Source organism: Trachemys scripta, chromosome 3 (genome assembly GCF_013100865.1).
Source record: "Trachemys scripta elegans isolate TJP31775 chromosome 3, CAS_Tse_1.0, whole genome shotgun sequence".
Taxonomy (NCBI): domain Eukaryota; kingdom Metazoa; phylum Chordata; order Testudines; family Emydidae; genus Trachemys; species Trachemys scripta.
In genome coordinates this window covers 143522156-143546821 of record NC_048300.1, presented here as the reverse complement: position 1 = coordinate 143546821, position 24666 = coordinate 143522156, and the positions used below count along the sequence as shown (strand labels likewise).

General features: G+C 39.4%; 1 protein-coding gene and 1 long non-coding RNA gene across 4 annotated transcripts in view; one reads left to right on the top strand and one right to left on the bottom strand.

Annotated features, from left to right (window-relative positions):
• The window catches only part of LOC117875159, a 34104-nt gene extending 31387 nt beyond the window's left edge, over window positions 1–2717 (top strand). The window contains exon 3 of the long non-coding RNA XR_004645195.1: window positions 2028–2717. This is a non-coding gene — a long non-coding RNA (uncharacterized LOC117875159). The remainder of the gene's footprint in view (window positions 1–2027) is intronic.
• The window catches only part of HMGN3 (high mobility group nucleosomal binding domain 3), a 34330-nt gene extending 13375 nt beyond the window's left edge, over window positions 1–20955 (bottom strand). The window contains exons 1-2 of one of the 3 annotated variants that reach the window (XM_034766157.1): window positions 20714–20955; window positions 2686–2736 (exon numbers count right to left, since the gene is read on the bottom strand). In XM_034766157.1, coding sequence (XP_034622048.1) covers window positions 2686–2736; window positions 20714–20728 — 66 coding nt within the window. In that variant the 5' untranslated portion in view covers window positions 20729–20955. The remainder of the gene's footprint in view (window positions 1–2685; window positions 2737–20713) is intronic. The other 2 variants (XM_034766158.1, XM_034766159.1) reach the window with 2 other exon arrangements.
• Window positions 20956–24666: the final 3711 nt, after the last annotated feature.

Here is a 24666-nt window from a genome sequence, read left to right as displayed (position 1 = left end):
AGTCCACCTGCACAGAGCCAGTTGCAGGAGCAGAGGGTAAGCATTTGACTGTTTTTTCACTTAAAGAAAATTATTAAGGGAAAATAAGAGATGTGAATTCCCCTCCCCACCCACAAATAAAATTAAATGTCTCTACTTTTTTCATAAGTCAAATGTGGAAGATGAGAAAGTCTGGGAAATATTTAAAAACATGTTATCTTGTTCTCCACTCCCAGGCCCCTGAATACATTACAACTATAGATGAGTGAATGACGCTGGCTACAGAGCATGACTAAAGAGATCATGTATATTAAAAACTGGAACTGGGATGTAACAGGGTCAGGAAAAAACCATGAAACTAGTTCCCGACTCAGCTCTATTTGTACTGTTTTGGCCCAGGCTTTGTCTTGGTTAAAAACAAAACAAAACAAAACAAAAACCAACATAAAATTTGGTCTATGCTACGAAATTGGAACCATGTTTACATTCAGTTGTCCCTTTACCTGATTTGTAACCCATCCCCCAACAAAACGGAACCTAAAGATGAACTGAAAGGCTTAACAAAAAAAACACCACCAATATATAAAAAAAACACGTTTCAAAGGTGACCTGAAAAACGTGTGTCAAAGGTTCTGCATTTCTCCTGCAACAGATGAGGCCATCAACACCTGAGGAGTACAGCCAGTCGTGTTCCATGTAATTATTTTAATGTTCCTTACTAGTAAACACCTACAGGGTAAATAAAATCTTGAACTTGGTCTTGGCAGGAGGAAGGTTTTGTCCAAGAAAAAAACAAAAACAAAACAAAAAAAAACCCTGATTTTCAGCTGTCTAGTATTTATACATCATTCTAAAATCTATATGTCTCTTCTCTTAGTGATTTGGGATATCTATTTGTTGAGCACTATCAGTTTTCACAGCACCGCTGCTAAACAGATTAAAAAGACAGCATTTCAATTAGTTTGTAAGTACAGAATTGTCAAGTATCAGGGGGTAGCCGTGTTAGTCTGTATCTACAAAAACAACAAAGAGTCTGGTGGCACCTTAAAGACTAACAGATTTATTTGGGCATAAGCTTTCGTGAGTAAAAACCTCACTTCTTCGGATGCATAGAGACTCTATGCATCCGAAGAAGTGAGGTTTTTACTCACGAAAGCTTATGCCCAAATAAATCTGTTAGTCTTTAAGGTGCCACCAGACTCTTTGTTGTTTAAGTACAGAATTGTAGATCCTGTGTACCCAAAGTCCCAGCTTAAATCTACATTTACATCCCCTGGTTCTCTAGAAGGCATTTGAATAATAGAAGTACAGATAAGACAGCACTTTTCTAAATCACAATGATTTAAAAAAAAAAAAAAAAACAGAGAGAGACTACAACGGCTTTGGTCATGTAGTAAAGGGTTTTACTCATTGATCTGCTTCACTTAAGGGTTTGCACTGACATCAGGAGCACAGTGAGTTAAACACAATTCTTTAAAAATCCCTGAGTGGAGAGGGTAGGTTGTTTAACTCTCGTCCCATTTTACCTAGAAGCTATGCTAGCTGATTGCATCTCAGTCCTTATAGGTAACAGAAGTTACATACAGAGCGCTATAATGCCCTTGTGAACAAAGCCATCGTATCTATTCTTGACTCCATGTCCACGATGGGTGTTCTTGTGTTTGAGCGAGAACAGGCTCTTTTGAAACAGATTAGAAACCTTGCAGGCACTCCTAGTTAGAAGCTAGAAATGTTCATTCTTTATACTGGTGTCCAAGGGACATCAATGATATCTGTCAAATCTTTTGGGGTGAGGGAGGGGAACCTTAGGACTGCTCTCCTTCAAAATTGTTTTATTTTGAGGAAACAGTATTTAAACATGGATACAGGAGAAGAATCTGTATCGTTTTACGCAAAGTAAGTCACATTAAAAGTTTAATACTTGCCTAAGGTATTCTTTTTAACCTGCCTTTGTAATAACAATATTGTGTAAGATATAATAGAAACTACATAAAACTCTCAACTGTACTAATTTGTGCAATCATATGCTTCTCTTCTTGATCTTCTAGGAAATGTCACAGGAAGACATTGCTACTGAGAAGCTAAAAACCAAGACGCCCTTTTCCAAAGAGCTCATTTATTCCTTCAAGGAGTTATGACTGAATCTTGCTATTGTTTTGCCCCTTCCACTGCACCATTTTTCCCCCTAAATGACTGAGCCTCAAGTCAGCTTCCTTGTCTTGGCGCACTAATTTTTACATTTTCTGAAGACCTATAATTTATGTTCTTACTCATATTTTCAGTTCAAATATGCCCTTTGGAGAATGTTCATAACTTTAAAATAAAGGAAATTCACTGTTAATTCACCTGAATGTTCATTCGGTTTTTGAAATCAAAGCAGTGAACTTCCTTACTGGATTTAAAAGAAGTGGGGGGAGAGGGGGAGAAGCTAAATTCCCATGGCACTAGGATTCAGGATCCTACTGGAAAATGCCTCACGTAGCAGTGCATCCTCTGATTCTTCAATGCCAAAGGATTACGTTTTACCAAGTAAACCAAATCCGTGGTACATTTGCAGTTTTAACACCAATACCATAATTCCCATAAAACCCCCTCATCATAAGTGGATCTCTATGAAGCAACAAATACTATTTAGTCTTGTAAAACTGGGAATCTCCAATTTAATAATTAAAACTACAATAGTTGAAAAACAGGTGTTATACTTGCCTCTTGTTTAGTTATTTTTGCTGCATCCTTGCCCTCAGCACCCTCTGGAGACTGAAGAGAAAATATTGAATAAAGTCATCTATTTTATTATGCATCTATAAAAAAAAAAGCATTGGGGTTATGACAAAACATGGATTAAAATAAAATTACCGGTCTATATGCCACAATTACTGAATTCCCCTTGAAAAGAGATGTTTGTCAGACTTACAAGTTAGGGCTTGCAAACCAAACACTATCAAGTAAAATCATTCTAGATTTCCCAAGGAAGAAACACAGGACTGATTATCAGCAAAAGCTGGGACTGCTACAGAGCAGCACATCAGCTCCCTAGCAGCAAGTAGGTAGGCAACACCTTGCATCACACAGTGACAATCCCAGCCAATTAACCAAAAACATCCACAGGCTCCAATGGGAGTACGAGCTAGTCAACAGTTGGTAGGATAATGGTTTAAGTGAAGCCCTGAGGTTTGCTCTAACAGGGATTTTGAGAACCACTGGGAAATTTAACTCTCCTCCTCCCACACATACACTCCACTAGTAATTAAGCAATATCAAGCCATAAAACACAAATATATTGAAATGAGTTGAAAAAGTTAAATTCAGACTTCTTATGCCTCAGATTCAGCTTTCATCATTGCTTAACCTCCCTCATAGCCTCCATCAAAATAGTTCAAGTCAGGTTTGCTCCTGCTTACTCTTACCTGCATCATCTAAAAAGGTACAGAAGAGCTTACTCAATTTAATTATAAGCCCACTTACAGTTAAATCAGGTCTCTGTTATGTCAATTATTAACTATTATGTTTATGGGCCTACACAACAACACTTCAGGGCAGGGATTCGCTTATCTTCAAAGTTTGAAGTGCTTACAGTCTAAACAGATAATCCAATGAAAAGTGACTAACAGTATTTTGCATTCAGGAAGGAAGAAAGAGGTCTATGGAAGGGGAAGAGAATACAGCTTTGAGGAGAGCATTTTTTTTTTTTTTTTAAATAAGAGCAGATAGTTCAGTTTTACATATTTTTTCTTTGTGTTTTTTGATCAGGTGCAAGAGCAGGAGTAGATAGGAATGTAGTGGCGATCAGTAGCAAAAAGGTAACCAAAAGAAACTGATTTTGAGAAGGGATTTGAGGGAGTAGAACAATGTTGCTTGGGGCACAGAAGAAAAGAGGCTAATTTGCTACACAGAGTTGCCTTCTTCCATAACTCTGTAGGGTGATTGGAATGTGAATTGTTTATAGAAAGGGTGCTAAGAATTTGTGCCCTACCAGCAGGGTATGGATGGATAATGACTGTGACTTCATAATTGTAACATACAACCTCCTGATAGAAAGGGAAGGTGCCACAATAGCAGGTCATAAAAAGATAACTACGGCCAGTAATTTAAATGACTGAGAAATTGCAAGAAATTAAGCAGCACTACACAGGACAGAGCTAGGAAAACCCACACAATCAAACTTTTAAAATGGAACTTGGCCATTTCTCTCAGCAACTATGGCCGTCACCAACCCATAACAGTGGAGTTCTGAGGTAGTTTCAAGACTTTCAGAAAATGGATGGTGATCTCTGTAATCACAAAAACAGTTGTCAGATGCCATTCTTTGGGTGAGAGCTCAGAAGCAAAAATTCCCTACCATAAGCAATTTGCAGCAGATTCTCATTTACATGAAGACTGTTTCACATAGCTCAGGCTTTAGACTAATGAGCCTTTGTGTAATTGAGAATTAGGCCCATTATATACTATATGGGAGATAAAGTGGGATGTCCCTTGCTCTATTTCTTATAGACTGTTACAGCAGCCTTTAACCTCCTTTTTGTTAAGCTAAACACATTTTAATAATGGGCTCTTCAATCTAACAGAGAAATATACAATACAATCTAATGGTTGGACGTTGAAACTAGACAAATTCAGAGACTTTCCGTAAGTTGTACTTTTTAAACAGTGACAATAATTAACCATTGGACCAATTTACCAAGGGTCATGGTGGATTTTCCATCACTTACAATTTTTAAATCCTGTTCAGATCTTTTTCTAAAAGTTATGCTCTAGGAATTATTTTGGGTAAATTACATGGTCTATATTATATAGAAGGTCAGACTAGGCAATCATAATGGTCGTCTCTAGCTTTGGGAGCCATGAAATATATACATATTTTAACAGTATCACAATCCATATATTGACTTATCTTGACAAAACATTTCAATTGTATGTGTGAGGGTTTTTTTGAAGCTTACTCCATTTTGTTTCTATCTTAAAATGTTCTTCATGCAGTCCATCTGACAGTGTCTTGGCAAGTAGTGTACTTCAATTAAAATAGTTTATTATCCACTTGTTACCCTAAAATATATAGTTTTTTTAAAAGTTAGAACATTTCAGGGGCCGAACAATCCAGTCTGCTTTTAGCATGGATGGGGTGAAATAGACACAAATAAGCTTGGAGGTGTGGTAGGTGGAGGAGAAAGAGGAGCTCAGTGTCATAATCCCCATCCAAACCCAACTGCTCCCCAAAGCAACACAAGTTTAGAGTACCTGGCAAGAAGTAAGCCAAGCAGAAAAAGAAAGTTTATGCAGCATTACCTCCACAAGAGGAGGTGGACTAGTGGAGAGAAGAGAGCTTTGGGCATAAGTAGACCCAACAGGAGCATAACTTCCCGTGAACTACATGGCATGAGCAGCAGTTCTCTACCTGGATATCCCAAGATTCACATGACTTCCCCCTGGAAGTCATCACAGGCTTGAAGGACCTTGTCCTGACCCCTTCCACAGAGAGCTAACATTCCTTGACTTCCCACTGTGATGTCATGCCACCTAAGGAACTGATTTCAAAGTAGCTGAGTTTATTAAATAACTCATCCTCTCCCACAGGTTTTTTCCAGGGGGTAATGCTATGGTTCATAGTATTTAACATGACACTGTCACCTGTCAAATTGCACTGCATCCTTGCTATGTCTGTCTTGATTACATTGTAAACTCTTCAGAGAAGAGACCACTTGCATCGCAAGTCTTGTATAGCACCAAGCATACTCTTGGCATTGAATCATTCAAAAGGGAGTGCTACAACCTAGATAAGCTTTCTAACTGTATGGCAGTTCTTCAGATTACTTGTATCATCATCATTACAGTAGCATCTACAGGCCTATTGTGATAGGTGCTGTACAAACACATAAAAAGAGGTTCTCTCTTTGGGACAGACATGAAGAATAAAGTGACAGACAACAGGTGATTACAAAAACCACCACCAAGTAATGAGAGGACTACTATCAGTGTCATAAGCAATGGTCACAGCAAACCAGCTGCCCGGCCAGCAAGACTTATGCTTTCAATATTGTAACTAATGGTAAATGTTAGGCTCAGCCAACCACAGATATGTATTGTACCTTAAGTGTCATTGCAGATTCGGTATCTGGATTATCAGATTTGTGAGCTCACAATTTTGTAAATTAAGCAGCAATTAAACTTGAGACGATCAATCAGATCCACATACTTTGTATCTCTGGGTTAACCAGGATGGCTGTGTACACACTCCCTGTGCCCATCAGTGATGAGGAAGAGTTTTTTAAAAAGTGACAGGTTAAAAAAAAAAAATCAGTTTTTTCGATGAACAGTGGATTATAAAACCAAGCTTATTTATTTGTATGTGCTTAATTTTTGCATTTCACTCATTTTGGAGAACGAGCAGCGACCCCCTGGTTGATCTCACTTTCTAGTCCTCATACATTAGCACAATACTATGGCGTTTGGGTTGCCAATGCTACAGGGGAAATCGTTAAATTGAAAAAATTAAAGACAATTTTCATATTTTTAAAGAGTTATCTGACAGAGATGGCTATAGGTTGACAAATTGACAAAACTTTAACTTCAGTAATTAAAATGCTGAAATATAAACCGGATGTACCTTAAGTAAAATAATGCAACAACATTAGCAAGGTTACCATTTATCTGTCAGATGGCAATCAATCAATTTAGATGGCCAAAGGGGGTTATAGTATCCCAGCACTGCAACTTCTGCACCGCTATTTATGTTTACAGGTGAATGGATTTATTTTAGTAATGTAAGCAATGTATTAAAAAGCCAACACGGAAAGATGAGATATGGTAAAACTGATGGGCGGAGGGATAGTTCAGTGGTTTGAGCATTGGCCTGCTAAACCCAGGGTTGTGAGTTCAATCCTTGAGGGGGCTACTTAGGGGTCTGGGGCAAAATCAGTACTTGGGCCTGCTAGTGAAGGCAGGGGGCTGGACTCGATGACCTTTCAAGGTCCCTTCCAGTTCTAGGAGATAGAATAGAAAGGATGTGAATATTAACTGATGCCAAATACCAAGGGCCCATGTGGTCAGAAATTACAGGCTCATACCCATGTGAATTTAAAAAGCACATACTGATTTCATTCTAACAGCTATATTAGAAGTTAGAGGAAAAGAGGCCAATTAGGACATTTAATCGAAACCCCTAACAGTACATGGATTACTCGCTAAAGTATTTTTTTCTAGTGTTTTGTCTAGTCACATTTTTAAAATTTCCATGCAATAAGAATTTTCTCCAGACATAATTTTGGCACAGCATTTTAGGTGCAGTCTCTGAGTTGTACACCATCATTTCCCTGCTCCCTGATGTGCTGCCCCTGTTACTCCTCCCACTCCTAACCCATTTTCCCCTCCACCAAAAACCAAACATGCTTTACAATAAAACTCAGCCATCAGCAAAAGGACATATCATTCCATATGCCTACTTCAGAATTACTGCTATCCAGGTTTTTTCCTTCCCTTTGAATATATATATATATTTTTTTTTCAGGCAGTTTTCCCCTACATGTATTACCTTAAGGTTTTCCCAAGCTAAAACTCAGACCAAGTTCATTGCTAGTGTAACTAAATTTAAGTCAGTGGAGTTACACTAGGGTGAGTTTAGGTTCTTTTAATTATTTTTCTGTCTTCACAATAGCTCTGAAATTTACAAAGTGCTACTAAATTAACTAAGGCACTGTTTTACTTCCCATTTCAGATTTTGAATAAAGACATTCAATCCCAAGTTATTTAAACACCAACCAACTCCTTTGACACCCTTTGACACATTTGCCCCACCTTGCCCCAGTGCAATACCTTATTTATCATTAAAACTTTTTTGTGGTTCTTTGACCAATTTTTAGCAGATGCAACAGTGTTCATAGCCAATCTGAATTAACTGTGCAAGTAAAACAGATACTGCATCAAACGCTTTACTAAAAGCCAGATACATATTTACTGCATTTCTTTTATCCACAAAGAGCCCAATCCTGAAAAACATTTAACATGGCAGTAACTTCATGCACATGAACAATTCCACTGAATTCACATTTGAAGCACATGAAGTTACTCATGTGCTTAAATATTTGCAGAATCAGAGCCTAGTTTTTTAATTCTCACCCAAAAACAAGAAGAAGAAAAAAAATCAAGTTTTATGGCATGTCCTTTTTAAATTAAATTTGTATTCAGTGTATTCCATTAAACTTTACTTACCGATTATCCACATTTCAACCTTAATTCTTATGAGATTGTGGAGCTCTCTCCATGCTGTTTCCACACCTCCTGGGCCTTTTCAAAGAATATTTGCAAACCTGCTAAAACTGCATAATTTAGTAACTCCCTCTATTTCATAGTAATTATCCTTTCCCAGTTACCTAATCAATTAGAAGCTACGGAGTTACCTGCATTAAGCATATATATTCTTCACTGTAAAAGGAAATGCTTCTGAAATATTTATTCTTCAAACTAAACCTATATAACATTTTGATCTTCTGAAATTATATATAATACAATGCAAGACTTAGAAATGATGAAGGGATTTAAATCTAAAAATATTTATTAGAAGAGGAATATATAATTTTATAATCCTTTATGGGGATAATGTCAACATCATGATGTGATGAAAGGGAAGAATATATTTAAAGTTCTAATATGAAATAGATAAAAATATCCTCCTATCATCCACCAAAGAAAGTCCTTTGTGGGTGTGTGCACGCGTGTGTGCACATAAACACAAACGAGAAAGGAAGAGGGGACGTATATCATGATTACAATGAAATTTCATCAAGTCAGAAAACAAGAAAAGTCTAATTATTTATTAAGCCTAATAGATTAATGTTTGTAACATGTAAATCCAATATGCTTCATACTCTTTCAGAACATTAACTGTATTTCTTCCTCTTTAAAAAAAAAAAAAAAAAAAACAACAACAACAAAAAACAACTCTGGTATAAATTATATTTCCACAAATCAGAAAATGAAAAGTGTGTGATTATTTTCCATTTAAATGTTTTCCCCATAGATGTATTTAAATCTGGTGTTATTGTATATGTATGTTCTTTAATTCCCGCTTGAAAAGATCTAGATGTTTGGCCAGCATAACTTAAGCCACATGGGCAATTAATGGGTCATTTCACAAACTCTGAATTACAACTAATGCTGTTCAGCTGACTGCGCTATAAGATTCTGAGTGGAACAACCAACCTATGTTTTTATCATTACAAGAATATATAGGTAAACGTTCAAAGCTTCTTATTCTAATCACTTTAAAATACAATAGTTTCTTTATTCAATTGAATGAAGGATTAAAAGCAGTTCTGTTTAAGCCTACATAAACTTGTTGCTCAGGTTTCCATTATTTTCTAGAACCAATATTTTCAGGTTTGGTGTATAAAATTAGAAGCCAATTCCATATTTAGGCATCTAAAAACACAGCCTGATTTTCAGAGATACAGATCAGTTATGGGAGATGTCAGACATGCTGAGCACCCACAATAGACAGCTCACTTAGACAAATAATTTTAGGACCCCACACTTCAAAATGTGAGCCAAGATGTTAGTAAATTCTTTTCTTATTATTTGTTCCTTTTACTATTATTGTACAATTAAACAGCAAACAATGTGAAAACAGCATGGTGGAACTGTAGTGGAAGCTAAAGACTGTTCCGTATTATTCCTTTAAGTCAAATTTTTCAAAATGGGGCTCTGGTTTTGAAAATTGAACCACGCAGAAGGACCTAGGCAGATCCATTTCTAGCAATTAAAGCTTAGGCTCCTAAATCCATATTTAAATTACTTAACTAGAATTAGCCTGATTTTCAGAGTGACCATTGCACCCACTAAGGTGGATGAGCTTCTCTGAAAATCAGGACAGATCTATTTTCAGTATCTATAGATTTAGGAGCTTAACCCTAGACAACATTTGACAATATTAGCTCTGATTTTGAAAATAATTTACTCCAGCAAATATTTATCGGTAGCTTTCAGGGGTGGAAAGTACAAAACCCACAGGATACGCAGTTGTGACCAAAAAGCAAATAAGTAATATTAAAGAACGTTCTTCTGTGAGAAAGAGTTTTATATTTTTGTAACGGTTACAGCTGCTCAGTGCTGTGGCACACCAAACCTTTACTGTACCAGTATTGCACCAGATTGCCATGACTCTGAAGCAAGCACTGAAAGGACTTCAGGTATTAGGCCCTAAAAGTGCTAGCCCTGGGGTCCCCCTAATGACTCAGACATGTGGCTAAGTGAAGGGGTATTTTACTAGGGCTGGCAGAAAAGGGAAGATTGCAAAACACCCTATGAACAGTGGCTTAAACAGTTGCAATTTAAGGTAAAACATTAGTGGTTCCTATTTGGGCCCTTTCAGGGGTCAGGGGGGCACTCCAAAGAGAATTAGGGTTTCTCAGGTCTAGTGCCTGGGGTTCCTTCTCCAATCCAGTCTATGCTACAGGGAAATAGGAGCTCGCAGGTTTCCAGGCCAGGAACAGTTAGCTGTGTCTCTCCTTGGGGCCACTCTGCACTGGTTTCCTGCCCAGTCTCTGCTGCTTCCTCACAGGCTGTGGCCAGACCTGAACCGGATTTCAACTCAGCGAGTCACAGTCTTTTCACACAGTTCCCTGACTGCTGCTGCAGCCAGCTCTGCATGAGGCTCCCCAAAAGTTTCTTCTGCATTCAGCTTCTCCGCTGCTCCCAGTTTGCCATGGAGCTACCACTTCCCCTCAGAACAAGGTTACTTCCTGGGCTAGGGTAGTCCATAGAGTTTCCACCCCATCCCGACCAGGGGAAGGGGATGTATGTGCATGCCCACCCTGGAAGGTTCTAGGTCAGTGGGAAGGGGGCTGAGGGAATGGTAGTTTCTTGCTTAGCAAATTCATCATGCTACCCGCTTCCCTTTGAGAAAGGCACGTGATATGTCCTCCTCACATCCAGCATAAATCTACACAGAAGCCCTGGTGCCAGTGGGGTCTCTGCATTCTTAGGTTCCCCCTTAACTCTGGGGGGGGGGGTGTTTTGTTCACTCAAACACCCCCCAGAACATGGGACTCCATTTCCTGTTTTGACCCTTCTATTTCTGTTATAGGTTCACCCTTATTCTGTAGGATAGGCTGTCTTGGAGGGGTGACACTCAGGAATTCTGTCCCCTCTGATAGGGCCATAACTGGATATGCTGTACAGTGTACCAGATCACACACCTTTTAGAATAACCATGACTCAAAAGTCTCTCCCTTGGTGACTGTTCAACGATCACAGGCTCTTGTCTGTCCATCTCTCAACTTTCCTTTCCTGTCCCCAAAATGTGTTCTAACAGTTTGATTGATAATTAGTATTTGAAACACTTATTTTAAAAATTATATTTGTGACTAAGAGTACAGCATGTCCTTAAGAGGCTATTTTGCCCAGTAATACATCCTCTGTATCTCCAACCCTAGCTTCTTGTGTTGTCAATTGAAGTTGGCTGTTGGGAGGGGCAGAGATGAGAGGCACTGATGTGTGAAGACTTAAAAGCCAAATGTTACCTTACAACATGACCTTACATTTATTTGGTTCCATTTACCCTTGTTACAAACTGCATTTAAACATGGTACCTGCTAATTTGGGTTCTAACATGGTTTAAAGAACTAGTATGGAGTGGCCAAAGCCATCTAAGAATTATCATCAGGCCTATGTTCATATCTTGGAAAGCAGATTTTAAAAATGATTCTAACAAGGTTTTGGCTAGTCCACACTAGCCCTTTAAAGTTTATTAGAACCCATCTTAGTATGAACCAGCTTTAAAAATGGCTCTCAAAAGACCCTGTCCATACGAACTTTAAGATAGATAGATATCTTTTTATACTAGTGCTACCTCCAGTAGATCTAAAGAGTGGGCACTGACATTTTTCCTCACAGCATCTTCGAACTCGCTCACGTTGATTTAGACAATACAATAGTACAAATGCTGTCAGCCATCTGAATCCCATCTATATTAGCACTCCCTTTACTGCCATCACCAGTGACTGGACAACACTGGGAGACTGACTGGGGAGAGAGGGAAGAAGGAAAGAGTCTAGAGCAGACATAGCTGAATAGTCCCCTGATACATTTTGATGCAACCTATTCTATAATACCTTTCACCCAGAAGGATCTCAAAATGCTTTCAAAATATTACAGATTATAAACTACACAGGTATCAGTCCCGGTTCTGTTCAATATCTTCATTAGTGATTTAGACAACAGCATAGAGAGTACACTTATAAAGTTTGTGGACAATACCAAGCTGAGAGGGGTTCCAAGTGCTTTGGGAGGATAGAATTAAAATTCAAAATGATCTAGACAAACTGGAGAAATAGTTTGAGGAAAACAGGATGAAATTGAATAACAAAAAGTGCAAAGAACTCCACTTAGGAAGAAACAAGCAGTTGCACACATACAAATAGGAAATGACTGCCTAGGAAGGAGTACTGTGGAAAGGGATCTGAGGGTCATAGTGGATCACAAGCTAAATATGAATCAACAGTGTAACACTGTTGCAAAAAAAAAAAAAAAAAAGCAAACATCATTCTGGGATGTATTAGCTGGGGTGTTGTAAGCAAGACACAAGTAGTAATTCTTCTGTTTTACTCCACGCTGATCAGGCCTCAGTTGGAATAGTGTGTCCAGTTCTGGGCACCACATTTCAGGAAAGATGTGAACAAATTGGAGAAAGTCTAAAGGAGAGCAACAAAAATAATTAAAGGTCTAGAAAACATGACCTATGAGGAAAGACTGAAAAATTGTATTTGTTTAGTCTGGAGAACAGAAGACTGAGAGGGGACATGATAACAGTTTTCAAGTACAGAAAAAGGTTGTTACAAGGAGGAGGGAGAAAAAGTGTTCTCCTTAACCTCCGAGAATAGGACAAGAAGCAATGGGCTTTAATTGCAGCAAGGGCATTTTAGGTTGGACGTTAGGAAAAACTTTCTGTCAGCACAGTTAAGCACTGCAATACATTGCCCAGGGAGGTTCTGGAATCTCTGTCATTGGAGGATTTTAAGGGCAGGTTAGACAAACACCCATCAGGGATGGTCTACATAATACTTAGTCCTGCCTTGAGTGCATGGGACTGATTTATAAGACCTCTCGAAGACCCTTCCAGTCCTATAGTTCTAGGATCTTCTACTGTTATGACCACAGAAATGCATCAACTGTTTAAGAAGCACAGAACATTACAATACTGTTTCCAACAGGAAATGAATTCAAGTCATAGGACGATGTATAAGATTTATCAAGATACACATTAGCCAGGACACAGAGGTTAAATATCCCTATTTTGGGAAAAGTGACATGGATCTTTATATAGCATGTAGGTTTTTATCTCATTTAGAAGAGGGCACCTAAAAAATCAGTGCCCTCTTTTGTTATGCTAGGGCACTTGTTCAGTCCTGACTTAGTCCGAGTGTCACCCACTGAATCAACACTATGTCCTGCTGCACTTGAGTAGTGGCCTTTAGGGAAGACTGAAATAACAAGCCAGCTTAGTCTGCAGGAGAAAGGATCACAACTTGGGGTATATGTCTAGCACTTGAAAAATCCTCTCTAAACATAAGCATGTGGATGAGCCACCCTTCTTTAGTACCTTTGAAGGTATGCTGAATTAAAGAAGAGGAAATTTTTATTGAAGCTATACAAATCACATTTTGTAGGATTATAAGAGACATCATAACTGGGTTTGCCTTCACCCTACACAAACGATACTATGACAATTTCCAGTAAAATGTAATTTTAAACTACTTTGCTACAACAGTATTAACCTAGACCTCAGACTAGGACAAACATATAGAAAACAATTGCTTTTGGTACAATTGATACATTTCAATGGAGAAATTAGAACTCAGTAATTTATTAATCAAAGCAAACTTTTAATTGTGTAGCATATGTTAGCTACATCTTTTGGCATATCTAAAATAACATTTTTCGATTGACTTGCTGCTCTGCTTTCAAATCCATTTTTTATCTCCATTGAGAAGAGGCAGTACTTTTTCTAAAATCCCTTTATATAAATGGATTATTTGCACCTGTTAATTTTTAAACTGGGAGACAATAACTTGTGATACCTGATGAACTGTAGCTAACAATACAATTTGCTTTATACTTTAATACATGGAACAATGTTGTGAATGGCCTTACACTGATAATTCACCTGAACACTCTGAATGGGAGGCTGTGTTGTTCAGGCCGAAATTGAATTGGAATTAGTGGATGGGTGACGTGCTAAAACAGGGGTTCTCAAACTGGGGGTTGTGACCCCTGAAAGGGTCATGAGGTTATTACATGGGGGGTCCACGAGCTGCAGCCTCCACCCCAAACCCCACTTCACCTCCAGCATTTAAAACAGTGTTAAATATAAAAAAGTGTTTTAATTTATAAGAAGGTGGGGTCGCACTCAGAGGCTTGCTGTGTTGTGTGAAAGGGGTCACCACTGGGCTAAAGGGAGCAATGAATTAATAAATGGAATATATGTTTTAATAAATGTGTTACAAATTGTTAGAGTGAACATGTTGATTATAAACATGGCTTATAGCATAGGTGCTGGAAGTAGGAGAGCTGGGGGTGCTGCTGCAACCCCTGGCTTGAAGTGGTTTCCATTTCATGCAGGGTTTACAGTTTCGTAAACTTTGGCTTTCAGCACCCCCACTATATAAATTGTTTCAGTACCCTTGGCTTATGGCCACCTCTAGCACCTGATACTGGTGCATTTACAGCCACCTATAAACACGTAATATATCCATGTCTGCAAAATGCTTATAACATCATTAACCTTTCATCAAATATTTACAATTGTATTTTTAATATAAAGCGTGACCAAGTAACTTCCATCTGTTTTTATCTGGACATCTGAACACAAAATTTCTTGTAACTATATATAGAAGAAGCATCACTCAAGCATTTTCTTTGACACTCAACACTTCTACATTACACTACACCTAAATGTGATAAACTTTAATTTCTGGCATAAATAAAAATAAGTATTATTTTCTTGTCAAGCTTTGAAGAGTCAAAACAAGTTCTGCTCAAATGTAACTTGGGGTGGGGGGGAGCTCTATGAATCTGTGAAGGGATTGAGGCATTGAGAGAACTATAGACAAATCCATGAGGAAACTAATTCTGTATTTAGTGTAGGGCTTGGATGGTGTGCAGTGAGTAAGGTCTGGGGCCACACATTTAATGAGGAGGAGTAAACAAAATATTTAATAGATACCCATTCAGCTAGCACTGTGCATCCTGTGTTCTAAATGAGGTCCTGTAGAAAGAGTAATATGTAATCATATTATTAAAACAGTATATCATAATTTGTAAGGCCAAATTAAGGCATTTCATAACTTGTAAATACTTGATGTTGCAACCTTCATACTCCTTTAGCATAGTTAAAAAAAAAAACAATTTACACAGATTTTTTTTAATGAGTTTTTAGAATTCTATAGTACCTACCACAGATATTAACCCAAAATCCCTTGTTATCTCTGCTAAGCATACATCACAATCTGCCATCAACCCTATTGCATGAGTTGGGATATGGGATTGCAATAAGTGTGCAAATGACCTACTCATATGACTAATTAAAGATGCATCCATTAAGTCATTTTTCTTGCTTTGAAATAATACTATAGTGGTCAACAGTGTTAAAAAAAGATTTAAAAAAAAATGAAGCTGCAATTAGTCCTCACATTTGGATCAACACCAAGTCAGAAAAACGTTTTGAGAACAGGTTCAAACAGTATTGTCTTATGGTTAGAGAGAAGGAACAAAGAGGATCACTCTGGAGTGTAATCCCAACTAAACCACAGACTCCCTGTCTGACCTTGGACAAGTTACTGACCTCTTTATATTTCTCAGTCATTATGCTCAAATACTCAGGCCCACAAATACTGCAATTTGATGGTGATCATGTTAAGCCATTAAAAAAAAAAAAAAATCTTTGGCAACCAGACTTTTCATGCTACTGTGAGTTTGTCATAGGACAGGTTTCAGAGTAGCAGCCGTGTTAGTCTGTATCCGCAAAAAGAACAGGAGTACTTGTGGCACCTTAGAGACTAACAAATTTATTAGAGCATAAGCTTTCGTGGACTACAGCCCACTCTTCGGATGCATATAGAATGGAACATATATTGAGGAGATATATATACACACATATAGAGAAAAAAGTTTTTTTTCTCTTACTTGGCCTCTCAGAGTTGGTAAGACAACTCCCACCTGTTCATGCTCTGTGTATGTGTGTGTGTATATATATATATATATATATATATATATATCCTCAATATATGTTCCATTCTATATGCATCCGAAGAAGTGGGCTGTAGTCCACGAAAGCTTATGCTCTAATAAATTTGTTAGTCTCTAAGGTGCCACAAGTACTCCTGTTCTTTTTGTCATAGGACAGATTTTGGTTCCTCATTTTTTTATGGTTGATGGAAAGACATTTTACCTGTTTCATAGCAATAAAAGAATGTACTCATCCAAACCAGCTTATATTGTATTTTTGAAAGAGAAGTTCAACTGGGACTGAAGAACAACAACGACAAACTCCAAAACTCAAAGCTACAATATCACACAAATGTTCTAGTTTATCCCATGCATGCACACTATTCTCTTTTTGAAAGGTTGTATTCACTTCATTATGTGGTGTTACAACAACCAATAACACATGTGAAGGTCTGACTGGAAGAGTCCAGCGCTCAACCTCTCTTTGTTTTATTGTGGTATTTGACTTCAACTCAATGCACAAATGTTTTCACTTGCCCCTTCCACTCCCATAACCAGTGGCCCATCAGAGTTGGGGAAACTAAATTAAAAAGTAATTTCCAACCCTTGTTTGATAATGAAGGGATTCAGATGCTGACTTCTTGAGTTACACATAGAAGAAAGAGTTAAGGGACAAAAGGAGAAAGGGGCATGACTGGTCAATCTGGTTAGATAAATAAAGCATGCATAAAGACAGGTATGAATCTGTTTTTACTTCTGCATTTCCTACACGCCCTTTCTGCAAATTTACTAGTTAGACACATAGCTCCATAAACATGCAAACTGAAGTATTGGGTATCTATAATTTCTTTTATTAGAGACAGTTATAATTTCCCAACTAAACAAGCATCAAATCACATTTTTCTGTGTTAATATTTGTTTTAACTAGTTTTAACTGAAACCCATTTCAGTAATGGATATACAAGTAGGATTTCTCTACACAGAGAAATTTACTGGCAACGCTACAGTGAAATCATTTTTCCACAATAGCTATGCTAGTATAATTTCCCCATATGGACACTCTATGCTGGAATAAAAGTGACTTTATTCCAGAATAATGATGAAGTAATTATTCCACCATAGCTATGCCAGTCAATTTCCCCATGTGGACAAGCCTATAGTCTCTACTTCCCATGAGTTTCTGGGCTTTCCAAGAACCAGAATTAATAAAACACACTTAGCTTCAAGACTATTCATTCACAAAAAGACTCACAAAGCTAAATACATTAACTTTACTTAATAAGCTTCCCTTTAAGTACTTCAATTGTGGATGTAATTTTAAAAGACTAATTATGACAGAGAACAAAAGAAAAAACCCAAGTTCTCTTTTACAGACTTATTTCTCAAAGGCTAAGAGCTTATCTACACTTGCAGTGCTGCAGCTGTGCCACTGTAGTGTTTATTGAAGACACGACCTATGCCAATGCATGAGTTTCTCCCATTGGCATAGGTACTCCATCTCCCCAAGAGGCAGTAGCTATGTTGACAGGAGAAGCCCTCCTGTCGACTTAGCTCTGTCTACACTGTGAGTTCAACTGGTATAACTGCATTGCTCAAGGGTGTGGATTTTCCCCCTTCCTGAGTGACAGTTATATCAACCTAGGTTTTTAGTGTAGACCAGTGCTAACTGAAACAACACATAACAAAAATCTAAGCCCACTGTTTAGCCACAATGTGCTCCTCAATCATGGGGAAAGAGACCTTGTTTAATTTTGCAGCCCACCAAGATATTTTTGAAGTACTGAAGACTTTCTGCAGGGAAAGAACGTAAAAATGTCAGGGAAGCATGGGAGAGCTTTGCAAGGTTCCTAATGAAATGTGTAGGACTAGCTTCAAAGAGCTTCCTCAAAGCACAGCCTAATCATCAGTCTTCACTTATGAAAGGCACAGCCGTGGAAAAGGACGAGCATTTTAGGACTGGACAAGAATGTAGTGACAGAGTATGATGAAGAAAATGATACATTATAAGAACACAAGAACATAAGAAAGGCCGTACCGGGTCAGACCAAAGATCCATCTAGCCCAGTATCCTGTCTACCGACAGTGGCCAATGCCAGGTGCCCCAGAGGGAGTGAACCTAACAGGTAATGATCAAGTGATCTCTCTCCTGCCATCCATCTCCATCCTCTGACAGACAGAGGCTAGGGACACCATTCCTTATCCGTCCTGGCTAATAGCCATTAATGGACTTAACCACCATGAATTTATCCAGTTCTCTTTTAAACTCTGTTATAGTCCTAGCCTTCACAACCTCCTCACGTAAGGAGTTCCACAAGTTGACTGTGCACTGCGTGAAGAAGAACTTCCTTTTATTTGTTTTAAACCTGCTGCCTATTAATTTCATTTGATGACCCCTAGTTCTTGTATTATGGGAATAAGTAAATAACTTTTCCTTATCCACTTTCTCCACATCACTCATGATTTCATATACCTCTATCATATCCCCCCTTAGTCTCCTCTTTTCCAAGCTGAAGAGTCCTAGCCTTTTTAATCTCTCCTCATATGGGACCCATTCCAAACCCTTAATCATTTTATCTTTTAAATGTAAGCCAAGTATTATGTACGGAGCTATTAGTCCCTCAATTTTATGAGAAATATATCAACTCAAGTTAAAAAAAATGTAAAATGGAAATACTTCAGTGGAGCACTGAATATTTTTTCTGTACCCATAATGCAGCAAGGAATCATCTAACGATTACCCTATTAAAACAGTTTTCAGATTCAACCATGACCCGCAATATTCGGAGGTCATAGGCAGACATACTGGACATCTCCAATACAGTAAAATTGCCTCTCCTCAGTTGACCTAGTTTAATATTAAAAGACTGCAGAGTTTTTTGTTGTTGTCATTGGTTTGTCTGTTGGGGTTTTTTTAAAACCGCAGTATATTAGTGTCAAGTCTCTAATTACACTCCATTAGTAATTGCAGTAGAAAGAAAAGTGCTACAAGGCCAGGATTTTCAAGGGAACCAAAGGATGTTAGTTACCCAACTCCCAAATTGGGTGCTAACTTTCATAGGCCCCTTAGAAAACCCAGCCGTAGTGAAATGTCTGTTAACAGTTGTAACAGTCTGTAACAAATGAACATTTTCAAAATACTACAGATGTTCCCTGAAGCTCAGGCACTGAGTGTGTGAAAGAATCAAATAGTAATAAATAATTTGCAAGTTTGTAACCCTTTACATTCCTTACTTCCTGAATTAAGAGAAAGAAAGGAATTCTTATACAGGATCAGACCAGCGGTTCATCTATTCCTGTGTCCTGCCTCCAAAAGTGGCCAGTGTCAGATGCCTCAAAGAAGGTGCAAGAAGCCCCATAACAATTAATTATGAAAGTTAATAATATTAATAGTATTTCAGATAGTGGGCAGACAGACAGTACTAGGCAAAAGAGTAAGATCAGTTAAACACGTATTGCACTTTTGTCTGGAATGGTTTCCAGCATAGGGGTCACTGGGGAGGGTGGGCAAGTGAAGCATCACCTCCCCCTCAAAAATACCAGAGCCTCCACCACGAAGGGAAGGGAGAAAATGTGTGAGAAGGAAAAGTAAAGTACGGCACAGCCTGGGACTCGGGAGGCAAATGAGGGACGCAAGTAAATCCCAGCAGTAGCAGCTCTGCAGAGGAAGGAAGGAAGGAAACACTGAGGCAGAAGGGAGGAGGGGAAGTGACTCGGAGGAGGGAGGCAAATACACTCGTTCAGTAAAAGTCTCAAGCTACACAAGAAGGTAGAGGCTCTGCAGAAACAGCTCCCCACCCCCTTGCCCGTCTCTGGGGTGTGTAGCGCTCTGCTGTGTTGTACAGAGTCGTCTCCCATGGTGCTGTTTTTAAACTCTCTGCTGTTGTTGATACCATGTGTAAGCAGATCCCCCCTGTGCTGCACGGGGCCCTGTCTGTGCAGACTCCTGTCCTGATTGACACCAGAGTTGGTACATACGGGTCTGTCACAGGAGGCAAGGAGAAGGGTGTAGTTTGTTTTAAACATGGCTTTTCTCTCCCTTCCGCCTTTTACCTTGGAGCCATCACCGGGGCACCATGCAAGGCAGAACGCAGACTCAGCCGAGGGAAGAATCAGCCAGCACACGGGAGATTTTTTCAAAGATTGATGAGCTACTGCTTGGAGTTTGCAAGCAGGAAACTCCTCCGGGGGAGGTAAAAGGCGAAGCTGCAGCTGCTGCATTTTTTTCCCGGGAGGGGGGGCGGAGATCGGAGTTGTGACAGCGAGTTCGCATTCGAGAGGAGGGGGTGACAACTGCAGCCCTCACCACAAGGTTAGAGGAAGTAAGGAGTAAATCAATAAATCAGCAACGGAAAAGGGTGGAAGATATTTGCAACAGGCAGTACAAATACCCAGACTCAATCAGCGCAGTCCAAAAAAATCGCCCCAGGTTTACAGGCAACCTGAGGCTGAGATTATTAACGGCAAACGGGCGTCAAAAGGAATGCACCACAACACAATCAACACAGGCAGAGAGGCGCGTTACCTTTCTCTTCGGCATAATGTCCCTGCCCCGGGCTGCAAAAGTAAAGCAATGAGCAAGCTTCTGCACAAGCGCAGATCCCTCCTCCTAACGCAGCGGCGGTGGCAAGGCAATCTCTAATCCGCGCTGCTGACCACAGCTGCGCTGCGCACCCTCCACGCTCACTGCCCCTGCGCCGCTGACACCCGAGAGCCCCCTGCCACAGGCGCCCACCGCCGCTACCCAGAGGCGAGAATGGGGCAGCTCTTCTTTCTGATTGGCTCCCCAATTCTGTAACCCCCGCCCTCCTCTGAAGGGAATAGACTAATCAGGGGAAGTCCGTGTGGTTCAGATGCAGGGCACGCTGGGGTGAGGTAGCCTGCGCTGATTGGGTGGCTGCGGGCCCCCAAATAGCCACCCAGAAGTGGGGAGGCTGGGAGTACATGGGGAAGTGTCGGGAGATATGTCCAACATTTAATAAGATTTTTAAGCATTTCATAACAAACAATATAGTTATACCTGTATCTGGCAAGTTATCTTCTGAGTAACAAATGCCACCCATCAAACAACAGGGACCACCCTCCAAAGCATCTTTGGATTTTCCAGAGACCTAAATAAACATACATAAAAGGGTTCTCCCCTCTTCCATCCCAATTGTTCCCCTTCTTCTATGGTCTTTAAATCTTCCCCCTCACTATCTTTTTCCCTTGAGCCCGCTCTCTCGCACTTCCCTCACCCTCTCCTTCCTTTTTCTCCTTCCCGTGCCCCTAATATCCAACCAGAATTTGCCCCTCGTATCCACTGTCCTTTCTATCCCCTACTTTTTGCTTTGTACGTCCATCTGTCGGTCAGTCTCCAGCCCTTCACACCATAGACCAATTGTCCATTCTCTCCCATAAATTCTCCACTTGCCCCAGCCATCTGTCCCCTCATTAATTTAACAATCTATAACCTCTCTATTCAATTTCCAGTTTGTCCTCTTCTTCCAAATTTTTTTCAATTCTTGCCTTTTTTATTCGTCAATTTGTTCTCAGGCTTTCCCCCATCGCTTTGCACAATTCTTACTCCCCACAAATTTATTCCATTTTGTCTTTTACTCCAATCTATTTAATTCTCAGCTACCAGGGGAGGGTAAATCTGGGAGGGCAATAGGAGCAGGGGGAAAAGCAAAGGGGGATTCAATTAGGGTTAAGGATGTGAGGTTTTTTTGGTGGGTGGAAAAGAAAGGTGAGAAATGGTACCAAATTCTACTGAGAGCTCAGATAGGATTAGGGTGTATAGGTGGTGATCATGGGTTGGAAGAGGGGAAAATTCCAAGCACAGAAGAGGAGGAGGAAGAGAGGTTTTTGGAGCTTACAGAGATGAAGCTATTTTCAAAGGACTAAGCTGTTAGGGCAATACTACTTCTGGTAGGGCCAACAAGCAAGGCAAATGTCTCCTCATCTCAAAAAAGATATACTGTACTGGCATTAGAAAAAGTTCAGAAAAGGGCACTAAAATGATTAAGGGTTTGGAACGGGTCCCATATGAGGAGAGATTAAAGAGGCTAGGACTTTTCAGCTTGGAAAAGAGGAGACTAAGGGGGGATATGATAGAGGTATATAAAATCATGAGTGGTGTGGAGAAAGTGAATAAGGAAAAGTTATTTACTTGTTCCAATAATATAAGAACTAGGAGCCACCAAATGAAATTAATGGGCAGCAGGTTTAAATCAAATAAAAGGAAGTTCTTCTTCACACAGCGCACAGTCAACCTGTGGAACTCCTTGCCTGAGGAGGTTGTGAAGGCTAAGACTATAACAAGGTTTAAAAGAGAACTAGATAAGTTCATGGAGGTTAAGTCCATTAATAGCTATTAGCCATGATGGGTAAGGAATGGTGTCCCTAGCCTCTGTTTGTCAGAGGGTGGAGATGGATGGCAGGAGAGAGATCACTTGATCATTACCTGTTAGGTTCACTCCCTCTGGGGCACCTGGCATTGGCCACTGTTGGTAGACAGGACACTGGGCTGGATTCATCTTTGGTCTGACCCAGTACAGCCATTCTTATGTTTTTAATTCTTCCTGCCCCTTGCAGGCTTGATGGAAGGCTGGCACCAGAGTGGGAAACCACACTGTACAGTCATTGGATTTCCAGTTTAAAAAATCCTACCGGATTTTTTTCTTCTATATATTCTCTAGAGTTTTTTCTAGTTCAATTTTTATCATTGCAAGTAGTCCTAGATCTGGCATAAAGGTGTATTTTAGTGGGAACACATCAAAACAAAATAATGGCACTGAATCACAGAACTGTAGGACTGGAAGGGACCTCAATAGGTCATCTAGTGCAGTCCTCTGCACTGAAAGGGACTATCCTTGCCCTCAGCCTTCCTATGATTATCATCCCTTCTCCTATCACAGGGAACTTGTTTTCAGACTGGCTGGCCTACATCTTCTGGCAGGGTGTCCCTTTTCTGTAGTGAAAGTCCATCCTGAGACACTTGACCTGCCTGTGTCGAAAGATGCTGCTTGTCCCATGTGACAGAGATTGCCTTTAAGAAAAGAGAAGTACTGATTTGAAGGTTTTTATTGGAATCCCATATACTTTGGGTGGTAAAAATGCTATTTTCCAATAGAAGATGAAAACTTAGCACTGTACTAAAGATGCAGGCCATAATGAAGAATAACATAGGCCACATTTTTCCAGCCTTGTTTTCACTGATCTGAAAATTAATTGTGTTTCCAATACTCTATTTATATGGAGATTAAAAGGGAATCAGTCATGCAGTTGGAAGTGGGGGGTACAACTGTAATATATTGCCACTTTTCTGGAATATTTAGGGGGGTCTTCATGTTTAGGAAGAAGGCAGAGACAAGTATTACAATCCCACATCTCTATTGCCCTCCATGTTCCAGGCCGATCTTAAATATTATTTATATTGTGATACAACCCTAAGATCCCAATCAGGCTTGGGGCCCTGTTAACTGAGACCTTTATAAACACATATGTAGACATAGGCCTTCTCCCAACGAGCTTATAATGTAAAGAAAGCTTATAACCTAAAAAGACAGAGACAGAGGGAAACAGGGTACAATATACAGGTGTGATCAACACACATCCTATTAGTTCATATATTCAAACATGACTAAGCCCCAAATATCCCGCATCTAGTAATTGTTAGCACTTTTCTACTTCCAACTAACCAGTCCAGAACACAGCAAAACCTGTAAATAACAATGAACATTAACAACAAAGGAACTGCTAGTTTTCTGGTCATTATAATAGAAGGCTGCATCACAGGGCAATTAGTATAAAGAATTTTACATAAGGATTTAGATATTTTTTAAAAGAAATGGGTATTAGGGCAGCACTGGTATCTTTCTAAATAGGAAAAGTATTAATACATGTCAGGATTACAGATCAACACGTAAAAATATGTTACAAGTTCTAAAAGTGAGAGGACAAGCCTGAGATTTGATGGGGCCCCCTGTGACCATTGATACAGGTGCTCTCAGAGTTACGCTAAATCTTCACTGCACCCTTTTAAAATCCTGTTTCCACTCTGCTAATGGCACTATTAACATAATGTCACTTGGAAAAAGTCCCACAATGGACAGTAGTAAAAGGAGTAAGGCAAAGCAGTAGTAGCCAATACAGAGAAAAAAGTTTGTGTAAAGATTCAATCCATTTGTCAAAAATACAATCAGTCCCACATCTCCCATTGTAGGGGGATTTAATTTGCCATGTTAATGACTGTTTGTTTGCCATAACCTTCACCCAGCTAGTTGTAAAGAAGGGGGTCCACTTGCTATTGAATCAACTGTAGCTACACTCATATAACTGAGAACAGGATTTGGCCCAAAATGTGTACAATGGGTGAGTTGGGGGTATTTTTGGACTCTTTCAGTACCATGGTCAGACCATCCATCACCTGGTGCAATTGAGGTCAAAGTGATCGAGGTAACATCTAGCAATACAAATCCAATATTTGGATTCTTC